The 25,209-nt window shown below is 39.8% G+C and overlaps 2 protein-coding genes across 5 annotated transcripts; one reads left to right on the top strand and one right to left on the bottom strand.

The window, feature by feature from the left end:
• The first annotated feature begins 272 nt into the window (after window positions 1-272).
• LOC143849755 (bZIP transcription factor TGA10-like) lies at window positions 273-8,636 on the top strand. Of its 4 annotated transcripts, none has more exons than XM_077358938.1 (12): window positions 273-430; window positions 545-771; window positions 930-1,030; window positions 1,585-1,658; window positions 1,748-1,885; window positions 2,108-2,176; window positions 2,290-2,349; window positions 2,508-2,585; window positions 3,271-3,340; window positions 3,441-3,703; window positions 4,902-5,141; window positions 7,843-8,636. In XM_077358938.1, the coding sequence occupies exons 2-12, from the start codon at window positions 671-673 to the stop codon at window positions 7,993-7,995; spliced, it is 1,347 nt and encodes a 448-aa protein (XP_077215053.1). In that variant the 5' UTR covers window positions 273-430; window positions 545-670; the 3' UTR covers window positions 7,996-8,636. The 4 variants fall into 4 exon arrangements, with proteins under 4 accessions (XP_077215053.1, XP_077215052.1, XP_077215050.1 ...); XM_077358937.1 differs by having other exon boundaries at window positions 274-430; window positions 933-1,030; window positions 3,432-3,703; XM_077358935.1 differs by having other exon boundaries at window positions 274-430; window positions 3,432-3,703.
• Window positions 8,637-16,208: 7,572 nt separating this feature from the next.
• On the bottom strand, window positions 16,209-20,104 carry LOC143849747 (FT-interacting protein 1-like). The gene has a single exon (XM_077358925.1). The coding sequence runs from the start codon at window positions 19,482-19,484 to the stop codon at window positions 16,374-16,376; it is 3,111 nt and encodes a 1,036-aa protein (XP_077215040.1). The 5' UTR covers window positions 19,485-20,104; the 3' UTR covers window positions 16,209-16,373.
• Window positions 20,105-25,209: the final 5,105 nt, after the last annotated feature.

Genomic DNA, 25,209 nt, shown 5'->3' with positions numbered 1-25,209 from the left:
GTGGGCGTTAACTTTCATGCAAAGAAGACAGGCCAACGGTGCAAGACTGAGACACATTGTGCATCTATGTATGCATGCACATACACATACAAGCAGACACGTGAGTATGCAATTAGTAATCGGTTACGTGTGTGGACACATGCATGACTTACTGTGGTTGGTACTGTGTATTAAGATGGCATTTTATACAAAAGAGAAGGACATTCTAGTAATTTGACCAAAACAAAGAAAACTCACCCAGAAAACCATTCCTGGTTTCCAGTAATACATTAAAAAGGGGTTTTCAATGTAGAAAAAGCCGGTTTTCTCTAGTCTACGGCGGTTTTTGTCCATGTGAGTCGGTTAGGGCATTTACCGGCTTCAACGACGCTTATCTGAAAATTTGGGTTTCGAAGTCTCCAGGTTTTGGGTGAGAGATAGAAAAAGAGAGGTTTGTGAAGAGGCAAGAGAACTTGTCTTTTTTTTTTTTTATTGTTTTATTAAGCATTGAATTCTCTATTTTATTTTATTTTATTCCTTTCTGTTGCCTTTTTCATTGAATCAGAAATCAAGCATGGAGGTCTCTTCTTCCTATCCAATGGAAAGAACACAAGGTTGTTTTTCCATTAATGGGGTTTCTTTATATGGTCGTTGAAAAGGAGAAGAAAAAATATTTCAACAGAGTTCATTCATGGCTAATAAAGGGAATCAACAACAGACCCAACAACAAGAAGAGCATCTGATTTCATATGGGATGATGCAATCATCATCTTCTATGCCTGGAAATTTCATGTAATTATCAAAGAGAAGAATATAGAGAAAAAAATATGTCTTTAATTTTTTCAATCTAAGAAAGAAAAAACAGGTTTTTTGGTGCAAAAACAGCTTATATGTCCTTATTAAAAGAGACCCTCATCTTTTTCTTTTTTCTTTTTATGTTCTTTGGTTAGTAGTAGTAAGGAGAGTGGAGCTTATGATTTGGGTGAATTGGATCAAGCCCTTTTTCTCTATCTGGAAGGACAAGATCACTCTTCAATTCATGAACAAAGACGTAAGTTTTCTTTCTACTTTGCTTTTTCTCCTGTTCTTTGTGTTTTAGAAAAAAATAGAGGAGAGAGAGAGAGAGAGAGAGAGAGAGAGAGAGAGAGAGAGAGAGAGAGAGAGAGAGCTGTTGAGATTCCTTCCAAAGGGCTTTTTGGGTCACGGAGAAAGCATGCTAAACTGCTCTATAGTACTCTCTTTGACCGGATTGTTCATAAAGCTGAAGAAATTTGAACAGCAAAAAAAATGGGGTTTGGGGGCTGATTTTTAGACCGTGACATGTAACAAACTCCTCATGAAATTCTTGCTAATTCTTGTACTGAAAAGGGTACGGGGATTTCAGTTTTTAGCTTTTCTCTCTCCTTTTTTGCTTTTGGGTAGAAAGAGCTACAAATGCATGACCAATGGGAGGTTTTTTTGCTCATTATTCATACATCTTATGCCTTGTCTTTGATTCTTCAGTCATGATTGTGTCTGTGGAGAAATAAGATGCCTTATCTTTTCATCATTCCATCGTATCTTCACTTTGTATTGCACCTTTAAGAGATTAATCTGTCTGTGCAGAGAGCTCAGGAATCAGACCTCCAACTTTGAATATTTTCCCTTCTCAACCCATGCACGAGGAGCCATCTACCAAGGTATATATGAGACTTAAAAAGAGATCAAGCCTTGTCTTCCTTTTGTTCTTCTTCGAAGGTGTTAAAAAATGGGTTTTTTTATTCTGCAGGGGGGTATAGGTTTAGTTTCTCCAACTGATAGTGCTACAAAGAGACCATCAGAAACAACAGCCATGGAATCTGCCAATCCAAGAAATGGTTCAGAATCTGGGCCTGAACCTGGGAAAGATGTCAAGCTGGGAGTGAAGGTAAAGACAAACCTTTATATGGAAATGATCTCTTTCCTTTCTCTATTTTTCTTATTTTTTTTCTACAACTTGAGACTACATATAATGTCTACAAAACTGGTTTGCACAACAAAGATTGGGTTTTTGCTAAAGATTTTCTTTTGATTATTGAGTCAATGATTTTGTGCTTGTATCAAAATTTTATTTTGTAATCTTTCTATTATTTTTCATTTGTTTTTGCAGAGAGAAGGAAACCGAAAGGGCCTGACATCTAGTTCAGAGCAAGAAGGACCAAAGACACCAGATCCTAAGGTGAATTAATAGGATATCTTTTAACCTTCTTTTTTCCTTATAAGATCTATTTGTGCTTAATTCCCTTTCTTTTGGAAGAGGATTCATGTATGTGGTGATTTTCTTATGGGCAGACATTGAGAAGGCTTGCTCAGAATAGAGAAGCAGCCAGAAAAAGCAGGCTCAGGAAAAAGGTGAGCTGAAGAAAAGAGCATAAACAACCAGTTTAAGTATCTTTTAATGCGAAAATATCCTTATCCTTCTATTATTCATCTCTGACAAAGAAACAGAATCTGAATGTGGGATTTCGGTCTGAATTCCTAGTTTATGATTTTATTCTCTCTCTTGACAGGCTTATGTTCAGCAGCTAGAGTCAAGTAGGATTAAGCTAACTCAATTGGAACAAGAATTACAAAGGGCAAGGTCTCAGGTTAGGCTCTTTTCTATTGTTGCTATTAATATTTCCCCCCCTTTTTGCTATGTTAAGAAGGAATCAACAAAGAAGAATGATCAGATGTATCAAATATAACCCTTATTCAGTGTAGAGTCGATCATCTACCCTTCATTACCAAGGAATATCAGTCCCACAAAATATTAAGATGGTGCTCTATTTCAGAATCCTTTTGGAGATTGACAGTAAGGATGATCAACTTTATATGCAGAACAATGATGAATAGTTTAATACATATGATAATTCCTAATTAAGAAATGAGAGGTTTTTTTAATTCATATTAAATCATAGCTAGGTTAGGTTCATATAGAGTTCTATTTTTGGCTATTCTAAAGACCAACCTTGTTGTTTATTTTTTTTTGAAATGGCAAGATTGTATAAGATAAAAACGGGAGCCCGAGATGAGCCACCCCAATAATACACGATATAAAAACAAAAGAAAGAAAGAAAAAATACAGATATGCACATAATCCTCAAGGCGGCAGATAATCAAACCACTCTAGCAATTCGACAGAAACCCACCTCCGAGCAACCTTGTTGTTTATATGAATAAAGGGAAAAAGAAAGGCCTATATTTTTTTATTTTCTTTTAATTTATATGAATTTAATCTCTGGCACTCCTGCTTTCTCAAAATATTCAAAAATGTTGGGTTAATGCTTTTAGGGTATGCTTTTTGGTGGAGGACTTTTGGGAGAGCAAGGTTTTCCCACTGGCATTGGTGGTCTAAGCTCAGGCACTCCTCTAACATCAATTCAACTTGTTGATGGTAATGTGTTTTGATTTTTCTTTTGTTATGACTATTCTAAGCGTCTTGCTTGATCTAGACGCCACAGTTTTCGACATGGAGTATGCAAGGTGGCTCGAGGAACACCATAGGCTCATGTGTGAGCTTCGAGCTGCGGTGCAAGAACACCTTCCAGAAAATGAGCTGAGACTCTATGTGGACAACTGCCTTGCACATTATGATGAGATGATGAACTTGAAGAGTATGGTCGTCAAATCCGATGTATTTCACATCGTCTCCGGCATGTGGAAGACGCCTGCAGAACGATGCTTCATGTGGATGGGCGGATTCCGGCCATCAGAGCTTATCAAGGTGTGAAACCCATATCATAAAGGTTTCATTTTATTTGTTTCAGAATCATCTTTTTCCTCCTTTCTCTTTGTTGTTGTTGTTCTTCTTCTTCTTTTAATCTTCCTCCTCGATAATTTACTTTTGAAAAAATGTTGTTTTTGTCCTTCCCAAACGTCATTTTTTTTATGTTCAGCACCACCTCAACAATAAAACTCAATTCCTACACTGTATACTAATATGACATACATATTAATAGGGAAATGATATCCACACTCCCTCATATACTGCCACATTTTATAATGGCACTCATTTCCTTATTAAACACTGTTAATACCTTTTTGGCAATTTCAACAGTGTTGAACATCTAATTATAACAACGTAAATAAAGAGAGGAGTGCCACACTATTGAGAAAAAGGGTTTACTTAATAGTTGTAGGTAAATGATATCTGGACTCATGTTTTGATAGTGCCACTCCAGACTTTATCAACCACTATTCTGAATGGTTGTTAGAGAGCATCTTGGAAATGGTATCAACCTTTAGAAAAGTATAGACCAAGAAGTGGAGTCCCACTACTTAAACATAGGAATGGGAATGCAGATATCATACTATGAAGTCGCTACTCTTAATAAGAGCAATGTACATTAGTATGCATAAAATCTAACACATGCAGTGGTTACGGACAACGAACCCAACTCATGTTTCTCACGAACCCTAGCACGGCATTATGTTTAAGCTTTTAGACAAGATTATGGTATAAATGGTATTAAGAGTAGTCACAAGTCACAACCAATACACATGAGGGGTGGCCTGGGGAAGAAAAGGGGAGGAGAATATCATTTTCCCTTGTAAATAAACATATGCGATAAAAAATAGAGTATCTAGACGGCAGCACACCCGATGCGGAGTATTGGAAACCGCTTTCGTACTTATCTGCATGAGAAAAACTTAAGGAAAGATTGCATCTTCAAAAGCATTTTCTATATCGCTAGAGCTTTTCTTTATAAAAAAGTATCTGGAAAAGCAACTAGAAAAAATATTTAATTTCCTTCAGCTTTTTTTATTTTGTTACGAGAAAGTTTACGTTTTTTTAAAGTTCTTGCTGTTTTACTAAAAAATCGGAGAGGGTGCACCATTTTCATCCGCACTTGCATATTACCATATTAGTAAGATTACTTACTCAAATTTCATTATTTTTGTTTTCTTTGATATGTCTGTAGATTCTTCTGGCTCACATAGAGCCATTAACGGAGCAACAGATATTGGGTATTTGTAGTCTACAACAGTCGACACAGGAAGCCGAGGAAGCTCTTAGTCAAGGACTAGAAGCTCTTCACCAGTCTCTTTCAGACACCATCGCTTCGGATGCACTCAGTTGTCCATCGAACATGGCTAATTACATGGGTCAGATGGCCAATGCCATGAGCAAACTCACAACCCTTGAAGGTTTCGTTAGACAGGTCTCCTCCTCCTCCTCTTCTTCTTCTTCTTCTTCTTCTTCATCATCATCATCATTAGGCAACTGATTTTCATGCTGACCATGTTTTGATAATGGGGCGGAGTCTTCTTGTTTTACATGTTTTAACCGGTCAATGGCTATTACAATCTCCAAAAAGCTCTCAACACTCACTGGTTAAAAGTGTAAAATAACGTGTGTTCGTCCCATTATCAAAACATGGCAGTCTATTGTTATTATTATTATTATTATTAGGGATTTGCTAGGGTCCATCGCAGAAGGCATTTCGCGGCTGGTCAGTTGCATGCCAGACCAGCCACCTCGTGAATGGAGACAAAAGCTATTGTCTCTATGCACGAGGTGGCTGGTATGACATGCGACAGTACATACGAGCCGCGAAATGCCTTTTGCGATGGACGCTAGCAATTCCCTTATTATTATTAGGGCGATGATATTTTCACCCCTGGAGTACGCATTCACCCCCTTGTTAACGTGAACAATGGGCAACTTTAACGCTTTTTGACATCAAATCACATTTCGGATGATGATATTTTCACCCCCTGTAGTACGCATTCGCCACCCTTTTAATGTGATTTGACATAAAAAAGCGTCAAAATTGCCCACGGTTCACATGGCGAATGCGTACTTGCTACAAAGGGGGTGAAAATATCATCGCCATATTATTATTATTATTATTACTATCATTATTATTAGAGAAATTATTCTAAAGTAGATATATTATTATTTAGTTTATTATATATATATATATATATATATATATATATATATATATATATATATATATATATATATATATGAGAAAATGGTTTTTACACACAAGTGTAGATAAGTTATCTACACACTAGCTTAAAATACAGTGGAGGGCATATTGTTTGGGTGATCCAAACCAGTCATTTGATTGGCCATCACATAGATAGGGTATCCACAAAAAATCAGCTCCATAGGATCATCCCAACCCTACGATTTGTGGAGGTAAAATAGAAGTGTATAAACCTTCAAAAATCTGTCTATTTTTTGCCTCCATGGTTCGAAGGGTTATATGAATGACATTTCCGAAGGATATATATAACCGGTACTAGTAGTGGGGTGTACTCTTAAATGATTAAAACCATTTATTTCATGGGCCTTGATGTGGATGAACCATAGAGCAAAATCCACTCCCATTGGACGATTCTAACACTCCAGTTTGTGGCAACATGGTGGTTTGTATCCATAAAAAAACAGTCGCTACATGTTCGGGGTTTAGAATCATCCGATGGGGGTGGATTTAGCTCCATGGCTATTCATACCAAGTCCTAGTAAATAAATGGTTATTATCTTTGAGCAAGTGGCTACTACTTGTACTTTTGCCTGCTCATATTTTTACGGACACACCATCACATAAGAACCCATTATATTTGCGGCTGTTCACCTCGGGGATGGATAGGAATTATTGGATAAGTTGGTCTTGGGATTGGCGTACGTTAATCTTGAAATTGTTAACTCTACTGTTTATCAATTTTGTTTTGCTAATATTGTTTCCAAGAACAATGGTCTGCATGAAGGGAGGATTGAGAACTGGATTTATTTTATCCTTGGATAAGCTTGCTATCTTCTGTTCACATCTACCTTCGTTCATGGAGAAATTAGGATAAATTATTGCCGCAACATTATGGTTGTTATCGATGAGAATGGAGGATAGCAAGCCTGTCCAAGAATAAAATAAGCGCGGCAGCAAATCATAACGGCCTAATCAAGATATAATTATCTAAGTAGGGTAGCAAAATACAAGGAACAGCTTATCCAAGGATTTCTATTCCACGAAGAACAGTCCCCCATTAAGGTGTTGGTGTAAAGCCACGTAATATTTTTCTATTTTTTTTTAATGGCCCTAATATTTTCTATTAGAATTATAAATTTATAATTACTACAGTTACTACTCTGAGGAAAGAAGCATTTTGCACCCCCCCTTTTTTTTTTGAGATTATTTTCTTGAAACAAACAGTGCTAGAAGACAAAGTAGTCCTATTCTTCTCCCTTCTAAAAATGAACTCGCCACCTTTTTCTTTAAAAAAAATGATATTTGCCCCCAATTTCCTTTGATTTGGAAAACCTATGCTTATTTAAACTTCTCTGTTTACAAAGGCTTGGTTTTGTTCATAAAAAGTCAAGAGAATCTTATGAAATTGTCTTCATGAAAAAGAAAAGGAAGAAAAAACTACCATCTTAATACATTAGGAAAAAAATAAAAAAAACAGAAGTTGTCATATTCTCCATTCTAATAATGTAGCCTGATTTATGAATTGACCGGGACCCTATTCTCTTTGGGACCTAATATTTTACCCTTATTTTCATCCCTCTCTTTGTTTTAAGTCACAGCTCCTAGGGAACAACAACAGCCTATGAATATGTTCTAAATGAAGAGAGGGGTTTATCTATCAAATTAAACAAGGGTGATTTAAATATTCTTTGCTCTTTTTGGGTTTCCATTTTCCTAGAGATTTTTGTCAATTCTCATCATCTTCTATAATTGCATGTAAATGAAGAGGTTGTATCTATCAAAACAAACATGATGTAAATACTAAAAAGCTATTCTAGTCTTCTTAAAGTCAAGAGATTGTTTAAGTCTAATCTCATCATATTCTATAGTTGAATTTATATAATATGAGAGCTTACGTTTCAAAGGAGTTGTCCTTGTCTTGCAGGCGGATAATCTGAGGCACCAAACTCTTCATCGGCTTTACCAGATTCTCACCACGCGTCAATCTGCTAGGTGCTTTTTGGCCATTGCTGAGTATTTCCACAGGCTCCGAGCACTGAGTTCTCTATGGTTGGCTCGTCCAAGGCAAGATCAGTAGCATTTCAGAAACACTAAAAGGAAATTCAAAGAGAGAATTTAAAGTAGAAAGAAAAAGATAGAACTATCTTACCACCTTTTAGATCTTTTTCTTCTTTTTCCTTCTATTAAGGGCCCTTATAAGAAATACCAAGACTCTTTTGCAGAGAGATGTATAGATAGATAGAGAGATGGATACGTAGATACATGCATTTCCATTGTTGAAAAAAAGGCTTAAGGTATCCCTCTATTTTCTTCTTTTCTCTTGGTAAAGCTTATGATTTTCAGCAGCCCTCTCTGACTAGGAGGAGGAGGAAAACAAAATGAAGAAGAAACCCTTTTCTGCATTTTGTTTTCTTTGTTTGAATGTATCTATTTGCTTTGGAGGAGAGGACAAGTGGTTGAGTCAATCGCCCATGTGGCTTTTGGAACCATGCATGCTTTCAAGGTGACAAAGAGGACTTTATGTTAGATTTCTGTAGTTTTTGGTATGCTTTTCTTCTTCTCATGTATCTCCTTTTTGAAATTCTAGGGGTTCTCTAGTTTTGAAGGCGGTGAAAAGCTGTATACTCATGTTCTGTTGCTAATTATGTGGGTTAGTTTCACTTCATTAGGTAGGATTTCTCCATTACACTTGAGAAATTTACCAACTCTATTATGGTAGCTATTGTTATTTGGTAGGTGGTGATAGTACTCTTGTTTCCTAATAATATTATTTATCTAATTAAAATCTTTTTCATGGAAACAAGTAGGGAGAAAATTGGTGAGTTGAAATTTCCACCATTGATTCTTTTGATCGGACGGTGGCTGAGAACAGTTTAAGACCCAGATATAATAAGATGAGATGGGTGGCCGACCCACCACATGGAACAGTTGTGATGTCAAATCACATAAAAATTTGTTGCAGTCAGACTCAAATTGAATTATTCTTACCAAATAAAATTCTTAGCTAGTCAACTTAATGATTTGATACTTTAATGGTTTCAGAACCCTAATTCAATTGATTGGAGTAATGCATATGTTGTTTAGACTAAACCTTACCAGTCGTGAAAGGAACACAGTGTCTACGACTTTCTAGATTATAAAATAGGTACGTGTGACCAGATTTTGGTAGCTTTCCCTTTTCGATCTTTATTCTCTTCCCACTCAAAAGCTTTGAATTTCGATTACATGTTAAGATGGATGTCATTAATTTCAAAGTGTTGGCAAAATATGGGTGAAGAAGAAATTTGATTGAGAAAGGGATGTAATGGCGATGTGGCATGAAGTGAGAAGACCCAGGAGCATTCTAGAAGCTTTTCAAAGTTTTTGGTGATTGACGATCGGAATCCAATCCATCCATGTCGACAGGTAAGGTTGACTCAAGTGTATTTTAGAATGATACCCGATGCAGTCCAAAAACATAGGTTCCCTGTTGCCGAGCAGCGAGAGGCAAAATTGATATGATAAAGAGGATAAGGGCCCTTCAATCACCGTCGTAGAAAATAAAATACTCGATCACCATCGAAGGGGATGAGATTAATTTACTTTGTTCCTGTCGAAGTCAATTTTCTCAGAGCGAAACTGAAAAATACTCCTGCGATCCCAGAAACCAAAAAGTTGTAGAAGAAATCAAAAGCCTTGAAGCTAATTTTCATTCAATAATTCAAGAAGTCCATTACAATGCTTTAAAATTATATCTATTTATAAGAATAAGAAACCCTAAAAGCTAACTTCAGACCTACGCAACTAATCCTAGCCGTCCATCTAAAGTAACTTAAATAAAACCTAAAAACTTGAAGAAAATAATCCTAAAGTAAAAATCCCGTTATGGGCATGCACTAGGCCCAAATTAAGCCTAAATCATGTGATTTGGGCTCATTAGAGAGAATCGAAAAACCTCTCTATGATATCAAAATCATGTGAAGTGAAAAAGATTTGATACCCAAAAAGTGGCTACAAATAGATGACGAAAATAAAAGTTGAAGAATAAGAGATTTGTTCCTCTTTGACGAACCGAACCTTCTTAGTGGTTTTCGCCTGCATCACTATCTCCTCCCTGTGAAACTATCCCATGTCGGGTAATTTTTTTTATAGAAATTCCTGAGATTCATAAAGCCAGCCCTATCTGAGATAAGTTCATCCAGTCCCGTCAGGTGTTTTCATTTGCACTCATTTTACCTTGAGAAACATCGACATGAATGACTTGCAATTAAGTGATATTGTAAGCTGGGATTCAACTAATGGGTTTTGAGTTAGGAAATTAAATGCTTTTCACGTGAATAGATCTTTGATGCAGCTTATGATTTTAACTTTGGAGCCTGTACGAATGAAGGAGACTGAAAAAAAATTGAAGTGGAGGGGCATCGACCGCCTTGTGCATTGGGTAAGAGACGGGTGCTAGGTTCTTGTCTCGTAAGTTTTAATGAAGAAGTGGGGAATTTTTTTTATCTTATGAAGATTGGGTCAGGTTGGGTATTGGGCTTTTTAAGTTAAGCTCGATCCAAGATTGGGTCGGCTTTTTCAACATGACAACCGACCCAACTCAAGACCTATATATATGATTTTTGAACCCGGCCCATGGTATATTTGGGTCGGGTCAATGCTTTACATGTAAACCTCTTTGGTAATCTTGAAGAAGAAACAAACTATTGGAAAGAGGGAAAAATAAAATTGCAAAACCAACACTTTTGCTAGGGAGGCACTCCCTTGATTGTACTATCATAAACTGACCCAACGGATGAAAAATTGCTGGCCTATACATGTGGACTCTCTCCCTCAACTACGTAATGCGTTTTCATTTTCAGCATCTCCTAGGGTAGGCTAGTGCGGGGTGGGTAAGGCACAATAGTGCTGTTGGAAAACAAAACTGGAGAGGGTAGCAGACTTAGAACCGGACAATATTTACACAGTGGGGTAGGTCGCAATGCTAGTAGTAGAATTCGTAAACAATGGACATTAATACAGTTTCAATGTTCCAAAGTCACCATGAAGACTTGGAACCACCTAATAAAGAATATGTACTCCATGCCTCGATTTGCAATAGAGAAGGTCGAATATGTCGAGTTGACGAGGGTTCTTCTCCTTAGACGCTGCAATGAACAACCATGACTCGCGGATATGAGATATCTGATTTTCGCAAAAATGCAAGGATACATAGTTACTCTCAACAAATCTTAGGGCGGAGGCACATATAGCATGGGGGTGCCTCCCGGCAAATGACTTGCAAACATTCTGTTTTCCAGTTAGTCAAGCTTGATATTTGATCAATGCAGGCAAAGTGTAAATTAGTCCGGCCCCCAAGTGTAAATTCCTGGCTCCGCCCCTGTAGCCAAGGCAACTGAAATCTCTAAGTTGAAGAAGAGTTATATTTATTATAAGGGATTTGGTAGCGTCCATCTTAGAAGGCATTTCGTGGATGGTCTGTTGTATCTGAGAGCAGCTACCTAGGCTCACTTTTCAGCAGAGTTTGTCTTCATTCACGAGGTGGCTGCTGTCAGATCTAACAGACCATCCGCGAAATGCCTTTTGCGATGGACGCTAGCAAATCCCTTATTTTAATAAGAAACTATACCATGAATGGGAGTATGAACCCTTGATATTTGATCCAACAACATTTTCTTAAAAAGGAAGCTGCTGTGCTGTTGGGTCAATATCAAGGGTGGTACTTCCATCGTACCACCTTTATGTGTTTATACGCCGATTCATCATATAATTTCTCTTATTCTAATATTTCAGTTCGGGAAATGATACCAGAACAACCATATTTTGATATTTTCACAGACTATTTTGCCTTTTAGCATTTAAAGAGCTGTTCAAAGGTTATCTCGACTCAATTCCTGAAAAGCTCTCAGGAGCTACTAGTTAAAGACGAAAAGACAGCTAGGTTTGTGCTGATAACATTTTCATACATGTTATAGTCTGATTTTAGGATAATCTCTGTCCCGAATATATGCTTGATAAGGGTTGTTTTGGAAATAGATCCGTCTTGTTTACTATAACCCTCGGCGTTTTGCTTTTGCATTTCATTTGATTTTCATTTTTAATTTGACCCATTAGGATAACCATCAAACCTAGGATGGTTTTGATAACCCTCGTTGGAAGATTCATGAGGAAAGAATTTTGTTTCTTAAACAGCTTTCATCTGGATTGCTTCTCGTTACTGGTGAGTTCCTTTAATTTCATCAATGAGGGTTCTCTTCACCTTTGAGCCTTTTTCATTTTACTTGATTTTGCATGTTCATTGACTCTCCAAGTCCCCAATGTGGTAGAATTCGAGTAAGAACGTCTGAGATGCGATTTGTGCTCTTTTGTTCATAACCCATTTCAGTTTTGTTATTCTTTTAGGCCCTGTTTGTTTTGGATTTTTAGAATCGATTGTGCGTCCAAAACCAAACCGATTATTGGACTCAAAATTAAGGCCCTGTTCGTTTCAGATTGTGACAATCGATGGTGAGGGCCCCAACCGATTTTTCGGCCTATAATTGGTTGGGGCCTTCACCATCGGTTGTCACAATCTGAAACGAACAGGGCCTACATGTAAATTTGAGTCCAATAATCGGTTTTGGACTCACAATTGGTTCTTAGAATACAAAATAAGCAGAGCTTAAATTTTTTAGAACCATGGAATGCTTAACCTTTTCATTGTTGGCTTTCTTTGTATTTCTTTCTTAGGTGATTCTTGTTCCAGATTTGGATGTAAGGCAATCTTATGATTGTACATGTAGGCATGGTTTTAAATTTCGACCGAAATCCGAAATTTCCGTGGGGACCGAAACCGAAATTTCCCGAAATCCCATTTTTCGCTAGAATTTCTGAAATTTCGGTTCGAAATTTCGTTTTTGGGACATTCAAAAAAAAAAAAAAAAATTTGTTACAAAATTTCGGCCGAAATTTCGAAATTAATTAAATACTCTTTTTAATTTCTTACCAAATTTCGAAAATTTGGAATTTCGGTTTTCCCAGGGACCGAAACCGGTATTTTAAACCATGCATGTAGGAACTTGAGCTTTATTTAACCTATATACATATTTGTTGGTACTGCGATCGTTTTGGTTTTAAATAGAAATTAGAGCTTTGTGGGTACAATGCTAAGGTCGCACATAGGAATGGAGCCATTTGAAGGAGTTAGCAGAGGTTGTCTGTAGGAGTTAGAAAGGTTGAGTTCCACTGTTAAAGGCATTATTTTTGTCTGTTTTATTTTGAAGAAATGCATAAGGTGAATGAGTATTGTGCGATTTGCACAATTTAACTTATTGATCAAGATAACTTATGTTCAATGTGATTGCTTTAGCGTCTACTTTTGATGAAGTGAGGGATTTGTTTTGTGGCTTGCATCCAGTTCATAATTAGGATTTTGGAGAACAAAAGAAACGCTAAGGGACCAGCTGGTTGTTTTACTTGGTAGAAGAGACAAGAAAAGTGAAGTGTTGTTGTTGTGAAGTAGAAGCGGAGTATATTAGAAGTATTCTTTGAGTGGATTGGAAGTATTCTTCCCTTGGGATGTGTGGTTGTCAAGAGTGGTGGAGAAGTGAAGTGTTGTGAAATTGAGTGTCACTAGTAAAACAAGTGGTATAAATAGGTGCTAATATGAAATCTCCAAGCATAAAAAAAAATAAATTTAGTACAACTTTACATGAATTTTACCTTAAAAGTCTCTTTCATTTCAGTTCATTTTTTAGAAGCTACTTTTTTCTTGCCAATTCAGCTGACATGGAAGAGACAGGAAAAGTAAAGATGAGCTTTACATTAGCTTTTATTGGAAACCAAACAAATAGATTGCTGATGTGGCATGGGTAAAACACTCTCTACTTTGGTTTCACCCTAAAATTAAAGAAACAGATGGATCCTAAGTACGACAAAAAGATGATGGATTTTAACCCTCCCATTCAATAGGGAGGGGTGATATATCTTAAAGCCCCCTCATTTTCCTTGAAAAATTTAATTAAGCAGGAAAAATCTTAAAAGAAGTGTCCCGGGTTGCGTTTTAGTTTATTTTGGACTAAACATGGTGTTTTGAACATTACTTTTGGATTTTTTTCCGAAGTTCTAATCACATTTTTGTGTGGATGGAATGAAATCGACAACTAAGATAGAAACATTGTTTCGAAAATCTTACAATTTACAATTCAAACCAAATATTATGGGTTCCAATTTGAATCCTGTGATTGAATATTAATTTGTTTGAATCTTGCGATTTTTTATTGATCTTATGATTCAATCATAAATTGTATGATTCATGCGATTTAGCCTAATTAATTTTTGGATAAAAGGAAATAAGACTTTCTTTCTGAAGATACTTTTTCCTTTTTGCATTAGAAGAAGCCTTTGAAAACCGTCTCGTAAGGAGGAGGGAGATAAAGAGCGTGGGAGGGGGAAGTTCGAGTGAATTGAACCACTTTGGACCAGTCAAGCACAGTCCACGTACTTAAGCGCATTACTTAGATCGAGGAGGAAAATGACTATAATGAGGACAACATCGATGACGTACTAGTTTTCTATAATTGATATTTTTCATTTGGTGTTTGAGACTTTGAGACTTGATATGATCTTGTGTCTTTTAATATTTTTAAGATTATTATTCACTGTGCATGTGTTTAGATGGGAAATGGATGATTAGTATGCGCCAAGTTTGTTAGCAAACAGTTCGTATTATGATACTCAGTAACTATATCATGGTAGTTTCTATTTAAATTAATGGTTTTGGATAAAATGAATAATTGACATTATTCTCTAATTTGTTTATTATTTTGAAAGACGGTTGGCTCTCTATCAAATCAAACATGAAATGCATATTCACATGCCTCAGAACTCAGATAGAAAATAGTATATGCTGGATGGAAAATTCACAAGGCTCTGAGGTAAAACAACTTTTTGATACCTTGTTTAGTGGCAAGAGCAACCTCCTACTGGTAGCACCGGGGTAATAGAAGAAGAATCACAGAAGAACAATGTTTAACTTTTGAAGAATTTGAAGACAAAAATTTCAGTGCAAGTTCAAATTGGTGGCGGTTGGCATGGAAGGACGCAAGCCCATAGCCCCCCATTACACCCAAAATGATCAAAACCTGTACAAAGGAGGAAGAAAAGGGAAGAAACAGTGGTTTTGGGTTCAAAGATGGAAGAATAATGACATCATCATGATCTTATCATGCCACAATGATGTCAGCAAGCCGGTCCCATAATAACCGTAAAGCTAAAAAATTGGAACCCTACAGATTTTTCACCTTGGTATTTATGGTGAATTTCCAAATTCTTGGTAAGAGTGCAAGTTGGAGTTTAGAAAGCTGCTTTTTAGGATGACTGTACGTCCTGTAACTCAGAAAAATTGGGCTGGAGGATGCGGCAATAGAAATCAAGGAAACAAAGGACTTGGAGATGGGATTGGAGTATTAGGAAACACCACGGTTAGGTTGGTAGATTGAGAGCCTAAAATAGGAATTGCAAGAATTCTTGTGATTTTTCTATTTGGAATTTCTAGGTCACAGTCGTCAACTTATCGTTTTCTCTGCTATTTCCTTTTGCGAGTTCAAAAATAGTGAAGGCGTTCCTAGCGGCAGGAGAGATGCCAGAAATTTTGCACAAGGGGGGCAAAAATTATAGTAATTTTTTATCTATCATAAAATTAAGATAGAAAAAATTTCTATCTAAAATTTTGCACAAGGGGGCAAAAATTATAGTAAATTTTGCACAAAGAAGGGAGATAAAAATGGTAACATTAAAATTTTAAACTTATTTTCTATCTTAGGGATGATTGGAAAGGGGGGCATATTTTTTAAAAAAGGGTAAGTATAAAAAAATATTAAAAAATAAAGGTATATATATATTTTTCCAAAAAATAAGGGGGGCAATTGTCCCCCTTTCCTTACAAGTGGCATCGCCCCTGCCTAGTGGCATAGAAAAGTTGGTAGTGTAAGATAAAACTAGGAATTCAAGTCATAGAAGTTGGTCCAAGAAAAAGATTATTGATGTAGTTTCAATCCATGTAGTTCCATTTTTCAATTTTCTTGTAGTGAAGTTTTTTTTTTTTTTCTAGTTGCTCAAAATCCAGACTTTGTTTTAGCTATTGATTCCTCTTTAGTTTTAGTGGTGCTGTTACTTGAAAAAATCTCATCTTGGTCCTCTTTCTAAAGGCTAATTCAGTTGTGTTATTAGAATTTAGTTCTAGTTGTAGGCTTGTAGGTGAGTCCCCTACTCACCCCTATTCAATTTAGTGTACTGGTTTGCTTCACTAAGGCATAACGATGAGAGTCAATGTGCTGTGCATGTCAATGGAACATCTTTCTTTGAAGGAAGAGAAAACAATAATTAGAGAAAGCATTGGAATTTACTCAAACAAGGGCAGTTTAAAGTATAAATTGCAACTCTTCAATATCTGATTGCAGGGTTCCCACAGCTAGGACTTATTTCTGTTCTTCTCAATCAAAGCATGCTATCAACACGAGCTGGTAATCTCTTGAAGAAATTGCTTGGAACAGAAGGCAACTTGCTTCGAAATCTAGGGTGGCGGAGCATGAAGAGCCCTACAACCAGGGCCACCATCCTAAATGGAGTCACGTACAGCACCACAGCTGCACACAGACAGAAGACTATGCAGAGGCTTGTAGCCCTTGGGTCTCTCCAGCTGAGCAAGGACTGGAATCTCTCCCCCTGAGTTGCCATGTCTCCCACCACAGTTTGTATCCTTCCTGCCACGCTTCTAAGCCTATCATACCGCATTCGAACAATGTCATGGTTTTTAGATGTTGGAAAAGTGTCAAACTCCTCGTCTAGCTCATCTGGGTGGACTGCCTCTGCCCATGAAAGTCTGGTATCCATATGTGGTGGGTTCCTCGGACGGAACCTGTAGTTCCATATTCCTATGAGGAACATGTACAAGAAGATTGTTGGAAGTATAAGTTCTGGATACCAGATCAAAATCAGGAACAGAACGTGAACCAGAATAGTTGTGATTGGGTTTTTCCAATGACGGACATCATCGAACCATTTGCTTATAGCTATAATCCCTGACAGTAGTGACATGATCCTGAAGAAATTAGCTTTGCTTCTTCTCATACTCCACATGTGCGAATCCACATCCAACATATACTCAACAACCTCTTTCCTTAGTGGTGGTTCGGCTCGTCCAAGCCTCACCGCTACTATATTCATGGCCTGATATCTCAGACTGTCTAATTGGTTTACTGTGAATGGATGGAGATAATGCATTTTTGGCAGTGGCGGATGGCTGTACAGGTGTATCATGTTAATGAGAGACATGCAAGTGAAACGAACCGCCAACTGAAGCTCTCCCATCTTCTTCACCCCAGATGGGTGTAGAGCAAGAAGTGGGTAAGAATTCCTGTAAGTCCGATCTGTTTCCAGGGTTGATAGACGAATTCTTACCTTTCCAATCCTTGAATCTCTCGCGGGCCCACCACCATTGGGTTTCTCATTGCCACCCAAGTGACAATTATCAAAAACTCCTAGCGTGATCACCGTGCAGGAGTCGTACACCTCCCATGTATATTGCTCATTCCATTTGGGACTGAAGCTATCAATTATGGTTCTGGTACGCACCCACTTTTGTCCGTATTTTGCGACACAATAAGCATCGGAGGTTCCTCTTCCATCCTTCGTTTTCATGGGCAGAAGCCCTTGTGCACTCAAGATGCCTACTTCTAGTACGCCGATCGGCTGCTTCCAGAGCTGCCGTGCGGTGGGACGTTGGTCGCTTATATACATAGTCGACTCATCAAGAACATGATAAGCACCCTCGAGACACACTCTAAGGTGAACCCTGCTTGAAAATTTGAGCTCCTTCCTCTTATCAGCTTCCAAGACACCGAACCCATATTTCTCAAGGTTGAACCAACGAGAATCAACTGGCCTGTGATCCAGTCTCTTCTCGAACATGTTGAGTGGCAGCATTTTCTTACCAAGAACCTCATCTTTAGTCGGATGCACCCTATCCTCAACTGTAAGAACCAATTGTTCTTCAAAAGGTTCGGCTGCCACAAAGACTAAATCCTCGTTCCACAGTGGGCTTGTTGTTCGAGCAGGGCAAACCTTGGTCCTGAGCACTTGATTGCCAACTTGGGCTTTGACAGAAGCCTCCGGCAATCGGCCTTTCTCAGTTGGCTGTACATCCTGAGCTTCAATCACGTTAACCCTAAGGTACCAGAGCTTGGGTGACACATAAACCTTTGATCGGATGTTGTAGACGCCCTCCCCATGAACAGACGCTGCATCAGAGTGCCAGGCCTCCGGGAAGGCTTCATCGGCTTGTGTTCCCATCCAAACTGCAAGCATGATCTCACCTTTAACCTTTCCCTCTCCTCGCCGGTCCTCCAATCTGTACCACTGAGGTGCCAAGGGGCTGTCGGGTGGCACCCTAGTTGGCACCTCATTCAAGTCAAACACCACCGTTCCAAGATAGTCGTCCCTAGTAACCATCTCTTTGTCCTTGACAAAGACCTCAAGCAGTGAAGACTGAACCCTGTCCTTGGCGAATGCAAACACCTGGTTCCATTCGGGGTTGGTCTTCTTCTCAAAGTGTTTCGTTGTCCCTTTATAGTTCCCAAGCTTCACCTCTGTGTATGGATCACAACTTGAAGTAATGGCATTGGTGGGTAGTTCTTTGGCTTTGACCACCCGCACATACAAATAGTACATCTGTTCGACGAGATCGTACGTGCCGGAGAACTTGTCTCCGCTCATCCACCCTCCGCTACCACGGCCTCCTCCCATTGGCCATCGCTCTCCGAGGTGGGGACTTGTGTTCTGCAATCTGTAGTCCTCTTGGTGGCTGGGATGGGCTTGTGGGTTGCTCTGGTGCATAGTTAATGGAATGCCCTCTGGATGTTTCTCCTCCACTGACTTTCCTGGTTGCTGGGAAACTTGTTGTTTGTTTATGTATTGAGTTGTCTCAACCAATTTAACTTCCACAGGCTGCTTGATCTCCTCTGGTTTTTTAGTAGGAGCTGTAGTGGTAGTGTTATCCACCACCGCAGCACTCGCAGAAGTACCAGAAGGTGTATTATTAGGAACAGCAGTGGCAGTATTGGTATTGACACCACCACCAGCAGTATTAGTAGCAGTCTTGTTATCCGTAGTAGTGGTAGCAGTAGTATTAACACAAACAAGAGGTGGAGGAGGAGGTTTGGCTTCAGCTGAAATATAAATTTTCAGGCCAATTTCACCTTTGACAGATGAGAAAAACCACCTTTTTTCTAATGGAAATCTTTGTAAAGCCTCCTCCCCTTGTCTAACTATATTGGAGCCATGAATCCTTACCTTCCCAAGGAAATTGCGCCCGGGAAATGACCTCCGATCGTTGAAGATGCAGACCTCGATGTCCTGGTTATGGAGGTTCTTGGGGTCATCGAGATGGAAGAGGAGCTTCTCATTCCAGAGAGGGTTGAGATTTTTGTGAATGGTTTTGGTTCTGGCTCGCTGGTTATCGAAGTCAACTTCTACAAAAGGACTGGTTGATCCTTCGCCGTCTTTGGGCATAAGGTCGCGGGCATCCACCACCTCCACTACAAGCTTCATCTTATGTCGCTTTTGCTTCTCTTCTGTGAGAAGTTGCAAGGAAGCTGCCCCTTACAAGGAACCTGAAGCTCGATTCCGAAACAAAGGTGTTCTGATTTTGATTTTTGAAAGCAAAAGGAGAAAAAAGAGGAATAGTTAAGGTTCTGGATCTCTTTATTTTCTTAGATGGCAGGCTTTGTTGCATGGGAGGAAAAAGAGTGCTTTGAGGGGTGGAGCTGCCTATAATTCACGTTTTCAGAGACTGAGTTAAGGTATACAAATCAGTGCCACATGCACCTGAAATTGGGCTTGGGGAAGTGTGGAATGCCTAAGCTATGTTAAAAAGGAGAGAAGTAATGAACTAAAAGTATTGGGGTGGAAAGCATTTCCTTTTGGTTAAGATGAGTGAAGTCACTTGAGTCGGCAAAGATTACTTACAAACTAAGAAAGGTGTTTGTTAGGCTGTTTGTGACCCAAATTCCTCAGGTTTTTGTAACTTAGCATGCTTGCTCTCTCATCTGTTTGGACTACTGTTCAATGTCTCTAGTGTGGCATCCAATGGGTATTTTGGCCATCTCTTGAGCTACAGCCTTTGGTTATTTTATTTCCTGTTTATGCAGATGTTTATCTACCCATCCCTTTAATTTTTTCGGCAACAATGCCTGCCTATGGGGAAAGCAAAGCAAGTGAATATAAAGAGTAAAGCAGTGGGCTTAAAAGGCAAATGCAAAGCCAAAAGGTTAAGGTTTTTGTGATCTTGCCAAAGATGCTTACTTTGTGCTTTATTCCCTCTGCATGAATTTAATACGCAGCACTCCACCACCCTTTACTGAATTCGACCTGAAATTCCCTAAACACTCATTTCTCTTTCTCACATAAACAGTCTCAGGCTTTCTTAGTTGGCTAAACTCTTGTATTTCTTCTCATGTTATTAAAAGAGTTGAAGGGGAAGTGGGTTCTGTTGGCAATAGGGTTCATGGGCAAAATTGTCATTTTGCTTCACTTGTGCTCTTTATCTGGGGGCATTTTGCATGCTAAAATTACTGTCTGGTCCTTGCCGTTTTGAACTTGCTCCCTGTAAAAATAATGGTCAGATTTCAACATCTTGAAGTGCCTTTGTGTTGAAGAATACTGGGCCGCACTGTAAGAATATGTAAAAAAGGGGGGCATTTCTTGAACTCTTTTTATGGGGTTGTTTGAACTTTGAAGGCATTTTATGTTCATCTTCCTTTCCCATCTAAAAGGATTCATAAAAGCAGGATTGGATTTATTCCATGCTATCAAGTTGTGTGTTGCTTTCCAAGTTGGACTTATTCTTTTTTCCCTTAGAATGTTTATACTTAAAACACTGCCTGTGCTCTTGATAGTCTATAAGAACGACGTTTTAACACTAGAGACATGGTTTGGACTTGAACTTGATGGGCTTATGAAGGGCCTTCAACTTCTTTTATTTTACAGTCTCTCTCTTTCTCAATTTCTTACTTTCCAATTTTTTTTTTACAAATGAAAAAAAAGAGGAACTTCAACATCTTTTATTTAGGAGAAATCATATGATGAAGGGCCGTATAAACACGCAAAGGCGGTACGATGGAAATACCACCCTTGATGTTTGATCCAAGGATGGGATTATGACTACGTGTTTATACGGCCTTCATCATACAATTTCCCTTTATTTAGAGGGACCTTCAATTTTTAATGATGTCCCTCTGAATAAACCATAACTGGATTGTGAAATTGATTTTCCACTTGAGCCAAAAACGGGAGGAATCAAATAAATCATGGCAGGAAGTTCTAAAAAAAAACCGCCTAAGACACTCGCAGAGATCCCAACATAGTCCCATGAGACTAGCCGATTATGTAACTCACGAGTATTGAGCAGTCTGAATTCGTAAGTGTAGTGTTCGTCTATCCCGAGTTTAGGATCTCCCTCTCTAATGTGTTCCTAGTTAGGGACGGTGTATTGTGCCCATAAATGTAACATATTTTTCTATATCTAATAAACCGGTAGGGATCCTTGCCAAACTCCAGCGTAACCTTAAACAAAACATGGGCTAAAACTCCTTTTAAGTAGTTTTTATTTTAGGAAATGATATATCCGCACCTTTTGATCACCAGGAACACCCCGTCAGTGTATCAATGACTAAAGAGGGGTTGTTGTACTTTTATCAGAAGAATTCAATGCTCCTGAATGCCACAAACACTGACAGGGGTGTTCTTGGAGAAAAGTACGGAATGTGTGTGATAGTTTCGAGAAATTACGATTTCGGGTACTTTTGAAAACAAGCATCAAACATGGGTGATTCTTCAAAATAGGGTGGAAAGAAGACCTTGATACCCTCTGACATCAACATAAATCTCCTTTTTCATTACTGCCTATTAAATTGGCGCGCTTCACAAGGCTTCTTTTGGTTTGTCTGAATTTGTATTTGAACCGACAGAACCTTGGGTTCGTTTCTATCTTGGCCGTCGGAAATAACTAGAGACGGATGGATGCTTGACACGTGTTGAAAATTTTTTTGGAACGCTGGCGCCTCTATACATAGCCGGTTTGGTTTGGATTTGAAATATTTCTTTGAACCCAGAGTCCCTTGGGTTCGTTTAAATCTTGGCCGTCGCCAATATGCATAGACGGTCGTATCCACGACACGTGGACATTAATATGGAATGGTGGCATCTTCTAATAATACCGCCTCTCTGTATGAGATTCTGCCTGCGTACTTATTATTTCTGCTGGCGTACACTCTATTTCCGCTTACACCCTATTTCCGCCGGCGTACCCATTGATATTCCGGCGGCGCTCTCTAGAATCCGGCGGCGTACTTGATATGTTTGGAACACATGTTTGAACCCAGAAAATCCGGCAGCATACTCGATATTCCGGCGGCGTACTCTAGAATCCGGCGACGTACTTGATATCTTTGAACGATGAATGTTTCTTGAATCCGACGGCGTACTTGATATTTCAGCGGCATACTCAAGAATCCGGTGGCGTTCTAAGCCAAAAGAGACGTGGGAAATAATAAAATGTTCAATAACGTTGCCGTTCTAAGCCAAAAGAGACGTACGCGATTTGATTTGACGTGAAAAGTGAGAAACTTTAACACTTTTTATGATATTTTCACTCCCCCGACGTTCTCATCCTTTAAAATTTTTAAAGATAATGATTGACGTTCTCAACCATCAAGAAGGGCAACATACGAGAACTCTGATCATGTTAGAAGGGTATCATTGTCTTTTTTCCACCCGATTTTGAAGAATCACCCCTGTTTGATGCTTGTTTTCAAAAGTACCCGAAATCCGTAATTTCTCGAAACTACACACATTCCGTACTTCTCTCGTGTTCCTGGTGATCAAAAGGGGCTGACATATCACTTCCCTTGATTTTTCTTGTTTTTCAGCCATTACTCACCCCTCCTTACTCATGCCCGGTCAATTCTCTGCCTCTCTCACCCTTCTTGCCCCTCTCCCACCACTGGATAAACTAATATTTCATGGTTGTCAAACATAAACTTGAATAGAATGTTGCCCTGTTCTACAAAAGTCATAATGGACATTGCAATGCTGCGGTCATGTTCTCACATTTCTTAGTTGGAAGTAATTCGACTAAGGTAAATGTTTGGAAAATTCGGGAAATGCCAGGAAGAAGATCAGGAGAAACTCCAAATTTGTTTTATACAAGCGAACTCACATTTGTTTTACATAGTCGTGACCCACGTACAGGGAGCATAAGGAGTTGCAGCCATGGTTCTACTGTCCTCATCGGCGCCCTGCTAACACTTATACATTGATGGGGTGTGAAAACAGCAGCCTATCACAGGCCGACACCTGTCCTGGAGTAGGTGAACTCAAGCCTATCACAGGCCGACACCTGTCCTGGAGTAGGTGAACTCAAGCCTATCACAGGCCGACACCTGTCCTGGAGTAGGTGAACTCAAGGTTATCACAGGCCGCCACCTGTCCTGGAGTAGGTGAACTCTAGCCTGTAGCAGGCCGCCACCTGTCCTGGAGTAGGTGAATTCCAGCCTGTAGCAGGCTGCCACCTGTCCTGGACACGTCATCGAGTTTCCCTCTATAAAAGGGGGTTCAAAGCTCAAACCAATGGGTAATACAAAAACCCTCTCCACCCAAAAACTCCTAAAACTAGCTCTGCACTCCTGCTCATACTGACTTGAGTGTCGAAGGGCCTGTCCGGGGTTGGTCTTCTGACCTCGCTTGCCTTTGTGCAGGACTCAGCTCCCTCAGCAGAACTCAGCCACTTCACTCCCTTTCACTCCGGTCCCTCAGGACTCAGCTCCTCGGGTCATCCAACTCAGCTCTTACGTCACTGTCGTACCTGTTACTGATTTTCGGTCTAACAGATTGGCGCCATCCGTGGGACTCCAGAACTAAAAGTTGTTCAGATCTCTCACAAAATGGCAGGGCGCAAGAATGCGCGGGTACCAGCTGCACGGACTGATCAAGCCATGCTGCCTTGCAGGACTCGAAGTGAGCGAATCGCCTCGCTGGTGGTGGCAGCCTCTGCTACAGCTGAACAGAGCCCTGCTCTCTCAGAACACCTCAATCCTGCACCTACTCCGGATCAGGTTCAAGCCCTTTTTCAGCAGATGACGGCCCTCGTCGGTCAATATCAGCAGCTACTCCAAGCGCCTCCCCAACCTCCCCCAGAAGCTTCACGACCTGTACAGGAAAGGTCGAATATTCACAGAGGGGAGGCAGCACGCCACGATGAAGATCGGACTCACCGCTCAAGGCAAGTCCATCACTCCGGGGCCAGGCATGCGTATACGGAGCCTCACCGTCGCCGATGGTCACGGTCCCGCTCTCCGCAAAGGCCGGGAGCTCACTCCTGGTCCGGAACAAGCCGGAGAGCAAAAACCAAAGCCGCTTGGAAACCCAGTTCACTAAAACTGGGTACTCGTTGATGAGAAACCCAGTTCATTAAAACTAGGGTACTTGCCGCTTGGTTCGCTGCGTCTCGTCTCCACAAAAACCGGGAGCCCACTCCTGGTTAGGAACAAGCCGGACAGCAAAAACCAAAGCCGCCTGGAAACCCAGTTCGCTAAAATTGGGTACTCGTTGCTGAGAAACCCAGTTCATTAAAATTAGGGTACTTGCCGCTTGGTTCGCTGCGGCTCGTCTCCACAAAAACAGGGAGCCCACTCCTGGTTAGGAACAAGCCGGACAGCAAAAATCAAAGCCGCCTGGAAACACAGTTTGCTAAAACTGAGTACTCGTTGCTGAGAAACCCAGTTCATTAAAACTAGGGTACTTGCCGCTTGGTTCGCTGCGGCTCGTCTCCACAAAAATCGGGAGCCCACTCCTGGTTAGGAACAAGCCGGACAGCAAAAACCAAAGCCGCCTGGAAACCCAGTTCGCTAAAACTGGTTACTCGTTGTAGACACCCCATTTTGACCGAACCTGAGTTCGAGTTGTTTGTGCGAAGCTTCGTCAAATCAGTGAGCTGGGGTCCCAAATTGAACCCTAAGCTAGGTTAGGGTCCCCCATAGGTCCCCGTAAAATTTCGTTGGAATCCGAGCTCGTTTGATCAGTGAACGAGATGAATCAGTGTCGTAGTGTAAACCAGCAAGGGGGGTGAGCTATCTGCGAAAGGGGGCTGTCTAGTTGAAATGGGAGGGTCGGAATATCATGTATGTATAAAGGAAAAAAGAGGGGTGCATTAGCCTGGCTGGAGCCAAATCAAATTCGTGCGCCCATCACTTTTGGTGCGCCCATCAATTGGGGTGTG

The sequence above is a fragment of the Tasmannia lanceolata genome, unplaced genomic scaffold (assembly GCF_043159265.1).
Source record: "Tasmannia lanceolata isolate RefF3 unplaced genomic scaffold, GAP_Taslan_0.1 ptg000003l, whole genome shotgun sequence".
Lineage (NCBI taxonomy): Eukaryota > Viridiplantae > Streptophyta > Magnoliopsida > Canellales > Winteraceae > Tasmannia > Tasmannia lanceolata.
This window is presented reverse-complemented; position numbering and strand designations above follow the sequence as displayed.

What these genes read in the sequence shown, in the direction of transcription:
- LOC143849755 (XM_077358935.1), top strand. Translation starts at nt 671, where the DNA reads ATGGCTAATAAAGGGAATCAACAACAGACCCAACAACAAGAAGAGCAT. An exon ending in ACGAGGAGCCATCTACCAAG is followed by an intron (nt 1,659 to 1,747) that starts GTATATATGAGA and finishes TTTATTCTGCAG; the next exon opens with GGGGGTATAGGTTTAGTTTC. An exon ending in AAAGCAGGCTCAGGAAAAAG is followed by an intron (nt 2,350 to 2,507) that starts GTGAGCTGAAGA and finishes CTCTCTTGACAG; the next exon opens with GCTTATGTTCAGCAGCTAGA.
- LOC143849747 (XM_077358925.1), bottom strand. Translation starts at nt 19,484, where the DNA reads ATGAAGCTTGTAGTGGAGGTGGTGGATGCCCGCGACCTTATGCCCAAA.